At 38.7% G+C, this 13,660-nt stretch overlaps 1 protein-coding gene across 7 annotated transcripts in view; it reads left to right on the top strand.

Annotated features, from left to right (window-relative positions):
* GANC (glucosidase alpha, neutral C) overlaps window positions 1-13,660 on the top strand; it is a 64,007-nt gene that overhangs the window by 34,381 nt on the left and 15,966 nt on the right. For 3 of the 7 annotated variants that reach the window (XR_012507632.1, XM_074365951.1, XM_010965193.3), the window contains exons 13-18: window positions 2,752-2,878; window positions 3,760-3,839; window positions 5,658-5,801; window positions 6,928-7,024; window positions 10,637-10,738; window positions 11,868-12,111. Coding sequence is in view for 3 of the 7 variants with exons in the window: in XM_074365951.1 (XP_074222052.1) it covers window positions 2,752-2,878; window positions 3,760-3,839; window positions 5,658-5,801; window positions 6,928-7,024; window positions 10,637-10,738; window positions 11,868-12,111 (794 nt within the window). In the remaining 4 variants the exon portion in view is untranslated. Of the gene's footprint in view, window positions 1-2,751; window positions 2,879-3,759; window positions 3,840-5,657; window positions 5,802-6,927; window positions 7,025-10,636; window positions 10,739-11,867; window positions 12,265-13,660 lie in introns of those variants that run through there. The other 4 variants (XR_012507634.1, XR_012507633.1, XM_074365952.1 and 1 more) reach the window with 4 other exon arrangements.

Genomic DNA, 13,660 nt, shown 5'->3' on the forward strand with positions numbered 1-13,660 from the left:
TTAATTAATCCCATAGTGAGGTGGGACTCACTTCTAGGGGGAGCAGGGCTGGCTCCCAGGCTCCTTTGAAAATGGCTTGAGAGAGCTGGGAAAGGAGACGGGCTCAGGTTTGCGGGTGGTTAGAGTGTTGGACTGGGGTGAGGATTCCTGTGCATGTACCAGGGCTTGTGTGGTTTGAACTTCTTTTTTGCCCCAAAGAACGGAGCATCAGGGCTCTCTGTGTCAGAACACAAGGATGTGGGCAGAAGGGTAAGGGGAGTTGTGGGGCTTGAAGCTCTTTAACAGTCAATCAGAAATGCAGTCAGATTCTTTATTACACCACTTTTCCTGCATGCTTCCCTGAGGGACTCCACCTGTCAATCTAGCCAAGGAAAGAACTAAAATAAAAAATGGGGAGGAGGAGAAGACACTGGAAAGTGTGTGCTGCAGGAGTGGTGGTGGTAACAGCAATAATGAAAACAGTGAGGGAGGAAAAAACAGCCAATGCTGTTATTTCCTAATTTCTCAGTTAATAAATAGCTGTCATTTATCAAGTGCTTATTATGGACCAGAGACTATGATAAAACACATTACTGCATTCAATCATCAAGAAATTATAAGGTTAAAGAAAAAGAAATTATGAGGTAGATATTATTACCACATTTTTCAGATGAAGGAACTGAGGCTTAGAGTGGGTTTGTATTTTGCACAAAGGCACACAATGAATAAGTAGCAGGGCAAGAGTGAATCCTGACCTGCCCAACTCCAGAACCTATGTCCTTATAAGCAGTTATTTATCAGGGCCTTCGAATGTTCAAGATGCTGTAGTAAAGATGGCAGGAATGCGGAGATGAGCTCCTTGGGGTCTCACAGGGAGTGGAAGAAAGGCAAGTGTACAACAAGCACAATACAGAGCTGTCACATAACTGCCACAGAAAGACCAGGGTACGGGGCAGACCAAGAGGAAGAAGAATGCATCCTGCTGGACAAAAGCAGGGCTTTGTTTTCAATGAGCTGAGTCTCCAGCTAGTGGAGAAGGGAGAGGGGGAAGAAGGCAGTGCAGCCAGAGGCTGGAGCATGCCGCCGCCGTGGTGTTTGGAAAGCAGCGCACAGGCTGGCAGGAAAGCAAGGCATGTGTGAGGTTTGAGTAGGGGGAAATTTGACCTTATTTTTGGTTTGCTTTGTATACATTTGGAGACATTAAAAGTTTTTGAATAAGGGGTTAATATGCAGAATATACAAAGAACTCCTATAACTCAACAACCAAGAAACAACCCAATTAAAAATTGTGAAAAGGACTTGATAAACATTTCTTCAGAGAAGATACACAAATTGCCAACAGCACATTAAAAATACTGATCATCACTAATCATTAGGGAAACGCAAATCAAGACCACAGTGAGATGCCACTTCATACCATTAGAATGACTACTATCAAAAAAACGGAAAATAACAAATATTGGTGAGGATGTGGAGAAATTGGAACACTTAAGCACTGGGTGTGGGAATGTGAAATGGTGCAACCCCTATGGAAAACAGTGTGGCAGTTCCTCAAAAAATTAAAAGTTAAATTACCATATGATCTAGCAATTCCACTGCTGGGTATATTCCCAAAGTATTTTCAAAGGAATTGAAAGCAAAATTTGTATGCACACGTTCATAGCAGCATTATTCACAATAGCTAAAAGATGAAAGCAACCCAAGTCCATTGATAGTTGAATGGATGAACAAAATGTGGTCTGTACACAGAACACAAAATTATTCAGCCTTTTAAAAGGAAGGAAATTCTGATACATGCTAAACATGGATGAACCTTGAGGACATTATGCTAGGTGAAATAAGCTTCTCATAAAAAGACAAATACTGTGTGATTTCACTAATCTGTAATACCTAGAGTAGTCAAAATCATAGAGACAGAAAGAAGAATGGTGGTTGCCCTTGGCTGAGGAGGAGGAGGGAATAAGTTGTCTTTAATGGGCGTAGAGTTTCAGTTTTACAAGATGAACCAAATTCTAGACATGGACTGTACAATATACAACATTGTGAATGTATTTAACACTATTGAACTGTACACTTAGAATTGGTTGAGATGATGAATTTTATGTTGTGTATGTTAACTACAATGTAAATTTTTTTTAAGTTTTTGAACAATGGAGGATTAAACTGTACTATGTAGAATAGATTTGAATAGATATGAAGAAGGATGATTTGAAGGTTGTTCTAGCCAAATAAAGTGGTTTTGAGACCCCTGACTAAGTGGAAGGGATGGTATTAAAAGGCAGGGAGGGATGCTGGAGACACGCAGCTGTGATCACAGCTTTTCTCAAATCTCCTTCCTAAATGTGCCTGTTCCACTGGGTTTGGGGATTTTTTGTCTGTCTGTAATACGCTAGTCTCTTTTCTTTAACGTTTGCTTTTGTCAGTAATATTTTAGCTTCTAGATGTCTAGGGAGCAGGGGACTTTGCCTACTTAATTCTTTATGTAAAGCACCCAGGGCCACAGAGAGATAGAAGCTTAGTAAATGCCATCTTAAGAACATGTATTGGTGGGCAGCAATAACTGTAAAACAATGCTGGCCTGGTTTTGATATCAGTTTATATTTCTATAAGCACATGAAAGGTTATAGGGTTTGACTGGTGTCTGAAATATTTCAGTAATAGTAATAGTTGTTTTGAATAAAATTTGAGCTCCAAAACTATGATGAAAACATGTCAATGAACATATGGCTTCTATGAAACTGATGAGATCTTTAAACCTTTATGTCCTGACAGCTTGTGGTCATCAGTGACCCCCACATCAAGGTTGATCCCAACTACTCAGTGTATGCTAAGGCCAAAGAACAGGGCTTCTTCGTGAGGAATCATGATGGGGGTGACTTTGAAGGTGTATGCTGGCCTGGTAAGATATGATTTTATACACCTAGTATCCACTGTTTAGTCCCAGCATAGCTGTCAGTCTAATTTCTTGCAGATGCCTCCTGCTACATTTTAGGTGCCTTTCCTTAAAGGTGTTACCTCCTTTTATAACTTTCACCTCACACCTGGTACAGTGTGCTCTGTATATATTTGTAAGTCAATGAATGAAGGAAAAATAAACAAGCAAACCTCAGTGACATACTATTTCCCTAAGCAAATAAAAATTAAAAGCCAGGGAATGAGAAAAGGAGAGGAGGAGAAAGAAAGTCCTGTAGTCTGTCTCCCTGTGACTCTTCTTTGCTCTGTTAGCCCAAACTTCTGACTTCCCAGCCTTTTGTGAGAGACCTCAGCTGCCCCTGGCAACTCTGAATTCTTCATTTCAGAAATTATTAGTTTAAAGCCATGGTAGGAACGCCTCAAGGCCAAAAGCACATCCCCACTCTGTCATGTCACAGCTCTCTGTCACACATCCGTGCACGGTAAGAAACCCCATGCATTCCTTTTCCCGCTGTACCACTCACTCATGAACTCTTCTCTGTTCTCTTTAAGAACAGAGGGGTCACTTCAGAGTATTTGCCATCCCTGCTGGGGCTGTGTTAGACCATCAATGAGGGGCAGGCTCCACCTTGATGCTTGTTCATTGGCATCCCCCTGGCCTTTGGGGTGGAGAGGCCTAGTGGTTGTCATTGGAGTCCCAGCATTGCCTTTTTCACTCGCTTCTCGCCAGACCATGCCTCTGTATCAGCGGTCTTTGACATTCGCTGTGAGGAGCCCATTGATTACCCAGCTTTCACATCTGATATCCTTTACATATATCTTACCATGACGACACTATCCCTACCGTCTGCTCTTCTGCCTCTGCAGGTCTCTCCTCCTACCTGGATTTCACCAATCCCAAGGTCAGAGAGTGGTATTCAAGCCTTTTTGCCTTCTCTGTTTATCAGGTTTGTTTTTATTCTTTTGCTCTTTTCCTAGTAACTTGGAAGGATAAAATAAGGGAGAAAAGTGATTCAATAGAATTACTCTGCTTCATTAAGCAGCCCTTGGTAAATACTACTTGTACAAAAAGGCAGGGATGCCAACCACATTACAGACTTTGGTGGTGCCACGAGAGGTGCCATATGAATTACCAAATACACAAAAGCTATGATTTTGACCTCTAATATGATAGACTCTATGGTATATCAAAGTACTTAATAATAGAGATTTATTATATTTTCAAATTGTATGAATTTTTACATAAAATAGTATTGTACGATATTACTAAAGATGATAATGGTATATGTGAAAGTATCTTACAAAGTATAATGTGTTAAAAGGAAGATATAATAATAATTCTTAAAATCATATAAGAAACACAGAGAGGACTGGAGGGGCCACATCTGGAGAACTGTTTTCTACCAATGGTGGTGATGATAATGATGCCTAATATAAATTGCGTATGTGCTCTGTACCAAGCACAATGCTAAGCATTTTGTATGCATACCACCATTTCATTTTCACAATAACCCTTTGAAGTTAGAATTGCAATGAACTCTAATCCCACAGATGAGAAAATTGAGGCATAGACAAGTTTAAAAACCTGATAAGTTTACCCATTTAGTAAGTGGAGGACCCAAGATTTGAACTTAAGTCTGTTTGCCTCCCAGGCCCATCTCTTAACCAAACTCTGGTTTCTGAGCATCCTGCATTAGGACATAGAAAATAACTTAGAGCAGGGGTAACCAACTCTTGGGCAAATCTGGCCAGTCTCATTTGTTTCCCTGTCATCTGTGGCTGCTTTCACATGACAATAGCAGGGTTGAATTATTGAAAGAGAGGCCTTATGGCCTGCAAAATTGAAAATATTTACTATCTGGCCCTTTCCAAAGAAAGTTTGCCAACCCCTGCCTTAGAGGGTGCTAAAGATGGATAGTCAGAGTAGTTAAATATTTGGAAACCATACAGCCTTGTTCGTAGTATATATGATTAGAAATAACTGAAAGTGAAGTCACCAGAAGACACGTTAGCCACCTCCAGGCACTTGAAAGGCCACCAAGTGGGTGAGGCAGCAGCTGTATTCTGTGGTGTCACAGAAGCAAAGCTAGGCCCTCTCTGTTACAAGGAGCAGGACTTTCAGGAATTAATGGAATGAGCTGCCTGAGGGGCTCCCTGTCATTGGAGCTATTGAGTCAAATGCTGAGAGACCAGGGATTCTATAAAAGGGATCACAACACCATGTTAACTAGGTAACAGCTCCTTCCCACTCTAAATCAAACAACTCTGTGTAGAACGTGAACTATAGATCATGTTAACAAACAGGTATCTTAGCTGTCTAATCTTTCGGAGTAGTAGAGGGAAGGCAGAATCTGCTCACGGACAGCTATACTTGCCCCTGGTTAAGCGTGGTAGCGATGATGGATGATGTAGAGGCTACTTGTGAACATTCACAGCCCTCCCTGCAGGGCTTCTCCAGGGTAGACCTCGGAGTGGACTGGCTGGGCAGCGTGGGAATACAACACAGCACTCTTTCACTCATCAGCAAGTACTTACAGAGAACCTCCTGTGGTTCAGGTTGTAGATCTAGGCATTTGGGATTTATCAATGAACAACATAGACAAAATTCCCTGTCTTGTGGAACTTTTGTTTTAGTAGAGGACAGAGCATAGACAATAAACATAATAAATAATAAATTAAAAGGAATAGGAAAGAGGAGTAGGGATGGCTATCATATTAACCTTGTCAGTGGAGGAGTTTTATCATGACCAAGATTGACTTCCTAGGGGTCTACTGACATCCTGCACGTGTGGAATGACATGAATGAGCCCTCTGTCTTTAGAGGGCCAGAGCTAACCATGCAGAAGAATGCCATTCATCATGGCAACTGGGAGCACCGAGAACTTCACAATATCTATGGCTTTTATCAGGTAAGGCATCTAAAACAAAGCCCACTGGATCTATCTTCCTTGCCTTTTAGGCTAAAAGTCATTTGCTTTGTAATAACCATACTATACTGTTCCTTTTTCTTTGAATGTATTTTCTGACAACTACAACGGGTCTTAGCAGATTGTAGCCAATGTAAGACTCATTTCTCCCTTTGCACTTTTTCCTTCTATAATGAACTCAATTAATTAATAGATATTGTGAAATTAATGATAACATAGAAATTTCTTCCTTGACAGGGGCCATTAGTAAATGGCATTGGATACTACCTGAAAACTTTTATTGAAGTAGGCTGTGTACAAATATATAAACTAAGGCAATTAAAACAAATATTTTGAAATTTTACAAATGTCTAAATACAGCAAGTTTTATCCTCATACCAGGGGAGTAAGATTCAGAACAGATACACAATTTGAAAAAATATACTTTCTAAATGTAGAAAGCCTTCCTTAAGTATTTAACCTTCTCAATAGGTGGTGGTAGAATTGTCTTCCACTTGCCAGTCACATCCAGAAAACTTGGCAGTTAACTTGCCCTAATTTATACCCATGGTCTTTTGTTGTCTTCAGAATGGAACAGTGTTCCTGTGGCCCTCCCACCAGTTGCTGTTTTCCAGTGGGAGCTGCTGGCTACATACAGCACTGTTTTCAGATCATATCTGTTTCCTTCTCTAAACAGCCTATTGCTATGACTACAAACTACTTTATAGTTGGAGAATTTTCTTATGTATGCCAGGGCCAGTCACTTAACCTCTCTGAATCTCAAGGGGTTTTTTTGGTTAATGAAAACTATCTCAGAGGTTTTTGTGTAAGTTACAAGAGAAAATCTTATAAAAAATACCTAACAGTAGTAAGCACCAAATACATGCTACCTTGTTATTTACTAGCATTTCATTTATATTTTAATCAAAGAAAAAATTTCACTTTTTAATAGGGAAATTTAGTGTAGTTTCATTACGTCATGAAAATTACTTGATCAATTTTTAATATTTTCCATTTCACATTCCCAGCTACTATTTACTTTTTGCATATGAAATAGCTTATTGGGGGATGTCTGCACAATTCCACAACCCAATCCTCTCTTTGAAATTTCTTCCTTTCAACTTTATAGCAAATGGCCACTGCAGAAGGACTGATCCAGCGATCTAAAGGGAAGGAGAGACCCTTCGTTCTTACACGTTCTTTCTTTGCTGGATCACAAAAGTATGGTAAGGACTGGCTCACATGGTCAGACTTAAAAACACAAGCTAGCAACCTGTCTTTTTTTGACCATATATGGTATATGGTGCTACCATGTTGATTCCTTCCTTTTCAGTAGCCATTGGTCAGATCTTAGATTGTAGGGAGTGATGTGCCCTGAAGTATGCATTTTGTCTTATGAGACAGAGTAAACCAGTTTTAATAAAGTTTAGTTACTTGTTTCCCACTGAAGAATTGGCCACTTAGTTATTTGGAGAATAACTTCAGAGTAGCTCAGTTTGCTGGGATGGTCATCTCTGATCTTGTCTCATTGATTTATCAAAACCAGAGAAAATACACTTCTAACACATCCCTTCAACCACCTGTTCCCCTTAGCAATTTGGCTTAAAATAGACCTGGCTCTTGCTTGTGCTCAGGGTCATCTATAACTGGATCCGGTTTGCTAGCTAATGCAGATCTAGTTCAACTTAACCATCCCGTGGCAGGAAGGCTATTTTAAGCCCCCTGGACTTGCATAAATAACATCAACTTAGGTCCTAGTTTGAAGAATCCAGCCTTTATTGTACCATAGACATTAGTCGGCCTCTTGCTCCACCCCTAGAAACCAGCCCCTGTGGTAGTCTGGAAAAGGTCAAAATATTATCATCAGGCAAAGATTCCTATACAGTGATCTCACCACAGAATTGGTCCTTAAAATAAAAAAGAAGTAAAGAAAATCTAAGTATGTAACAGTAAGGGAATAGTTATAAAGCTATGGTATATCCATATGATAGACTATCATAAGGTTATTTAAAATTGCAGGAGAAAATTTTTGTGACATCATAATAAATTTAAAAAGAAAAGCAGAATACCTAAATGTTTATATATTATCCTGATTTTGTTTAAAAATAAATAAATAAATAAATAAATGTATGTAGGTAGTAATCTAAGTAAATAAAGTACTGTGGTGATTATGAGTGATTTTTTCTTTTTACCTATCTCTATTTTCCAAATTCTCTACAAGTATCCTTTTTAATCACTCTAAAAAGTAAAATATTTTAATGAAAACATTTATAAGCAGCAGTTTAAAAAGATAATAGAAAATATGCATACTCAGTTATCTTTGATCTCTTAAATATTGGCCCACTGCCTAGTCTTCAGTTCTCTGTGTGAAACTATCAGCTCTGCCCCAAAGCACAGTGAGTGAGCAGAGAACACTATTGTGTCAAGTCCTGTGCTGAGACCAATGGCCAGAGAGAGCTTCTGACTAAACAACCATGAGACATGAAAACATCTGCATGTTTACATGAACTTTGTTTCTTGATAAAAATGTTGTCATATGGGTTTCAAAATCATTATGTAGATATATACATACCTCATTTGAAGTCAAAGAGAAATTACTAGAGTACTATTTTAAATGAAAAGCCCCTTGAAAATATTTTTCTTTGCTGGCCATAGGACAGCCTAACATTTCTATGGAAGATTTAAACAAAAATAGATACCAAAACTATTTTGATAAAAGATAGACAAGAATGTTTCAGGAGTAATCTGGACTTAGTACAATAAGATTTTTTTCCTTTTCTGGATCCCTTTAGTGTTACAGATCCTCACAAACTCTTACTAACTATTCAGCGAACAGGAACACTGGCTTTAGAGTCAGATTGCCTGAGCTGAAATCCTACCATATCCAGTTTACCATATTCCCTCATCATTAAAATAAAGTTAAATAGTGTTAGTGTTTACCTGGTAGGGTTGTTGTGATGATTAAGCGGGATATTGCCAGCAAAGCAGCATAACACCTGGCTCAGTGAGGGCTCTATAAATGTTAACTATTGTCATTGCTGCTGTTGTTATGCTGTGCTTTTATGGTCTGTACCACCCCTCTCAAATCAGAGGATTGTGTCGGCAGTGAATAGACATATGGATCATAGGGAATCCAGAAGGAGTCCAACACATACATGATCAAATAATTAGCAACAAAGTTGCCAAGGCAATTCAGTGAAGAAAGGAGTATTTTCAGCAAATGATTCTGAAACACTGGGTATCCTGGCAGGGGTTGTGGGGGTGGAGGGGGAGAGAACCTTGACCCTTACCTCACGCTGTACACAGAAAGTAACTCAAAATGGAATATAGACCTACATTATAAAAGCTAAAACAAACAAAAAACTTCTAGAAGAAAACAGAAAATCTTTGTGACTTTGAGAGAGGCAAAAATTTCTTAGAACACAAAAAGCATAAACCGTAAAACTAAAAAATAATCAATTTTGATTAATTCATCAAAATTAAAATCTTATACCCTTTCCAAGATATTGTTAAGAAAATGAAAGTCAAGCCACAGAATGAGAGAAAGTATTTGCAATATACATTTATATCTGTCAAAGGAATGGTTTCCAGAATATATAAAGAACTTTTAAGGGGGAGGGTATAGCTCAAGTAGTAAAGTGCATGTTTAGCATGCATGAGTTCCTGGGTTCAATCCCAGTATCTCCTCCAAAAATAAATGAATAAAGATAAATAAACCTAATTACCTCCCCCGCCAAAAAAAAAAAGAACTTTTATAATTAAATAATAGATACACAATCTACTTTTTAAAATGAGTAAAAGATTTGAATAGACACTTAACAAAAGAAGATATATGAATGGTCAATAAACACATAAATGATGCTCAACATCCTTAGTCATTAGAGAGAGAAACACCACTATACACTCATTAGAATGGCTAGAATTAAAAAGACTGACACTACCAAGTAAGTGTTGACAAAGATATAGAACAATTAAAACTCTCACCTACTGAGAATGTAAAAATTGTATAGTCATTTTGCTCAACAACTTGGAATTTTCAAAGTGTTCAACATACACTGAACATAGAGCCTGCAGTTCCACTCCAGTTATTTACTTAAGAGAAATGAAAACATATGCCAAAGATTTGTACACACATGTTTATAGCAGCTTCATCCATAAAAGCCAAAACTTGGAAAGAATTCAAATGTCTATTAATAGGTGACTAGATAAATGACTTACAATACATCCATACTGTGGAATACTACACAGCAAATAAAAAGGAATAACTTACATTATGCTGAGTGAAGAAGCTAGAACACAAAATAGTATATGTTTCCATTTGTATGAAGTTCTAGAAAAGACTAATTTATAGCTATAGAGATCAAATCAATGGTCGAGTAAGATGGAGAGTTATTGACTGCAGAGAAGCCCAAGTGAACTTATATAGTTATGGAACTGTTCTAGATCCTGCTTGTGGCGGTGGTTACATGGGTGTTCAAAACTCACGAAACTCTTTATTTAAAATAGGTACATTTACTGTATGTAAATTACATCTCAGTAAAGTTGATTTTGAAAAAGTTTCCTCCTAAAGTCAGGCTTGAGTTATACGTCAAAAATAAGTGCAATTTCAGAATCTTTTCATAAAATGTTTGTTTTGTGGATTTTAGTGACTTTTTCACATTAGAAAATTAATACAGTTTTACTATAGAAAAACAGAATGTGTATATTTTATGGTAAGAAATGTTTTCCTTTATATTAGTTTATCTATTACAAATAAGAAATCTAAATATGAAATTCAGGATATGGGCTGATTTGTGGGTTTTTTTTTTCTTTTAATACCTTCTTCCTGGTGACCAAAGGTGCTGTGTGGACAGGTGACAACACAGCAGAATGGAGTTACCTGAAAATTTCTGTCCCTATGTTACTGACCCTTAGCATTACTGGGATCTCTTTTTGTGGAGGTAAGATGGTATCCTCAGGCTTGAAGTGAAAGTCAAAAGGGAGGGTGTTTTCATCAAAGCCGGTCACAAATCCCTTCTTGTTAGCTGATTTCTACAAGGATAAACGTGGATAAACGTGGGGAAGAGAAAATGAGAAGCCTTAAGGAGAGCAGGTTAGAGAGGAGAGTGAAAGGGATGCTTCAGAGCTGTGTGTGTCTTTGCTGAACTGAGGACATGAAATTAAGTCGTCAGAAAGGGAGCCGGAATGTTTCTTTCCCTCATTCTCTTAACCACGCCCTCCTTAGATGCCCTTGACAACTGAGTTTCTCTTCCTGAAACATGCGTTTTCTACCTGAAAGTGAGAAAAACGGAGAGAACTGCAAAGAATTTAGCAAATCAGAAATCAGCCTTACAGAAATCCTGTGACATATTTTAACTGTTAAAAAAAATCTATATATAAGTTTGGGAAAGATAAATTTAGTTAAAATAAGATTCTCTGATGGGCTGCCTTCCCCCAAATCCTAATAATTCCCTGTAGCTGAGAGATCTCTGTGGAAGGTACTCAGCATGACTACAGGTCCAGCTGCAACTTGTTCTCTGTGGGACTAGAAGCACGTTAATGTCACTTTTCGATAGATATGTTTCTTTACGGCATTGGTCCACATACAACACAAAGAATATGCTCCCTGCTTAAGGGCTAAGCATGAAATTCTACTTAAACCTCTATTCTGATTGATTATATGCTTCTCTTTAGTTCTTTCTATAATTTTTATCTTGCTTCAGTTGTTGTTTTCAAACTAAATCAATTGCCAGCCTCCACTGAAGACAAGTGACTTAATGAATCAGGCAGATGTTTTGCAATTTCCGGGTTACCTGGGTTCAGGACATTCAGAAATGTTGATCTTGCAGTAAAGCCTCTGACAGGAAAAGAATTTGGACAGGAAAAGAATATTCAAAGAGCATACTGTCAGATCCCCAGGCTGAGTTTTTTAGTATGTGCTCCCTAGTTTGAGGCCACAGTTTTATGCTGTCATTTTGGGTGCACATAGAGCTCATTTGCCCTGTCAGTCTTCAAGGCCTTATCTTACCTGTGTGCTGCATTTGTTAGAAGCCTGGCTGTCTGACTCACCTTTCTGTACAAACTAATCAGCTGACATCGGTGGCTTCATCGGGAACCCAGAGGCAGAGCTGCTAGTGCGATGGTACCAGGCCGGAGCCTACCAGCCCTTCTTCCGCAGCCATGCTACCAAGAACACCAGGCGACGGGAACCCTGGCTCTTTGGAGAGAAGCACACCCAGCTCATCCGCGAAGCCATCAGAGAGCGCTATGCCCTCCTGCCCTATTGGTATTCTCTGTTCTACTTTGCACACGTGGCTTCCCAACCCGTCATGAGGTAAACAGGCTTCAGCAGTCAGGGGCCCCAGCAACCAGTTTCTACCCGAGGATCTCCTCAGCCACTGGAAATGGAGTAATTACGGTGATTTCAAGAGGAAAGCCAGGTGTTATCAAGTGGCAATCAGCTTACTGAGCACCAGTTGTGAGCAAGGTCAGGTACTGGAGGTCACAGAAGATAAAAACTAGGTTTCTTGTAAACTTGGTAATTCAAGTGTTAATATTTGGTAGGAAACAGAAATAGAGATTTTTCAAAGAAAAAGGAAGTGGCTTTGTAACTGAATTTATCCCGTATTTAATCCATGTAGGGGAAGAAAACTTGCCACCCCAAAATGCATCTCTTCAGCTTGAGGATTGTTTGAGGCTGATTGTTTTTAAGAAACAAAAGGCTTACGAAGTCTTTCTTTTTACCTCCCCCTTAACTGCCTTAAAGAATTTAGATAAAGGGCCTGGTCCAGGAAGTGCATTATCACCAGTGATATCTACAAAGAATGCGAGCTAAGCATGATGGAGGAATGTGGGGACCAAAGTCCTCTCAGTGTCCCATTGTCTCTGCATGGCCCAGCAAACATTGGTTTACCACACATTTGTTTCTCTGTCTCCAAGTGAATATCCTTCCTCCCCTTTCAAGTCCCAAACTCAACACCTTTATTCTCTCAGGTGACATATAAGCCTCAATTGCCTATCTTGTCCTTAGGCATCATATTTTTATGGAATTCCTGTATGTACACAATTAAATTTGATTTTCTCTTATTCATCTGTCTCAGGTCAATTTAATTCGTAGACCAGCCAGAAGAACCTAGAAGAGTGGTGGAAAGTTGTTTCTTTATCCCCCATACCGCGCAAGCATCCTCTCATGAAGAACAGCTTATTCTGCCAGTCTTAGCTCTGTCTTACCTTTAGGACTTTTCCTGGCATAGAAATTATATTCTGATTCTATTTTGAAGGCAGAATGTGAATACCAACTTTCTGGGTTAGAGAACAGTGCAGAGACACATATAGTACATCAAGGCTTCTAAATCAGCAGTTCCTCAACTTGGCTCAGATCAGAATCACCTGGGGAGCTTTTTACAACTACAGAGGCCACACCTCCAAACCTACTAGGAATCCCTTGGTTAAGTTCCAGGGATCTATATTTCATAAGTTTCCCTGGTGATTTTAGGCATCAGCCAGGTTTAGAGACCTCTGCTTTGTTACTGTTTAGTAGAAAAAGGAGTAGGTTATTACAAAGGCTAGTGAATAAACTAAAAATTAATTTATCTTATTAAAAAATATCTTTTCCTCATGAAATTGAAAATAATTATTAGAATCATTAAGCTAATATCCAGATATTGCAAGTTTTATTATTCTTGTAAGTGCAACTTGAAAATAAGAAAAACCAATTCTTTTCATTTAAATAGGTAATGTTAAGGATGCATGAAAAAATGGCACAAACATTTAATTTGTTTTACACCAAATGTGTTAGGCATTTAGACTTGGACAAAGCTCTGATTCTGGCTGTCAGAGTAGTATGCAGTGTTCAACAATGAGAAGGGGAAATTTCAGATACC

Source organism: Camelus bactrianus, chromosome 6 (genome assembly GCF_048773025.1).
Source record: "Camelus bactrianus isolate YW-2024 breed Bactrian camel chromosome 6, ASM4877302v1, whole genome shotgun sequence".
Taxonomy (NCBI): Eukaryota; Metazoa; Chordata; class Mammalia; order Artiodactyla; family Camelidae; genus Camelus; species Camelus bactrianus.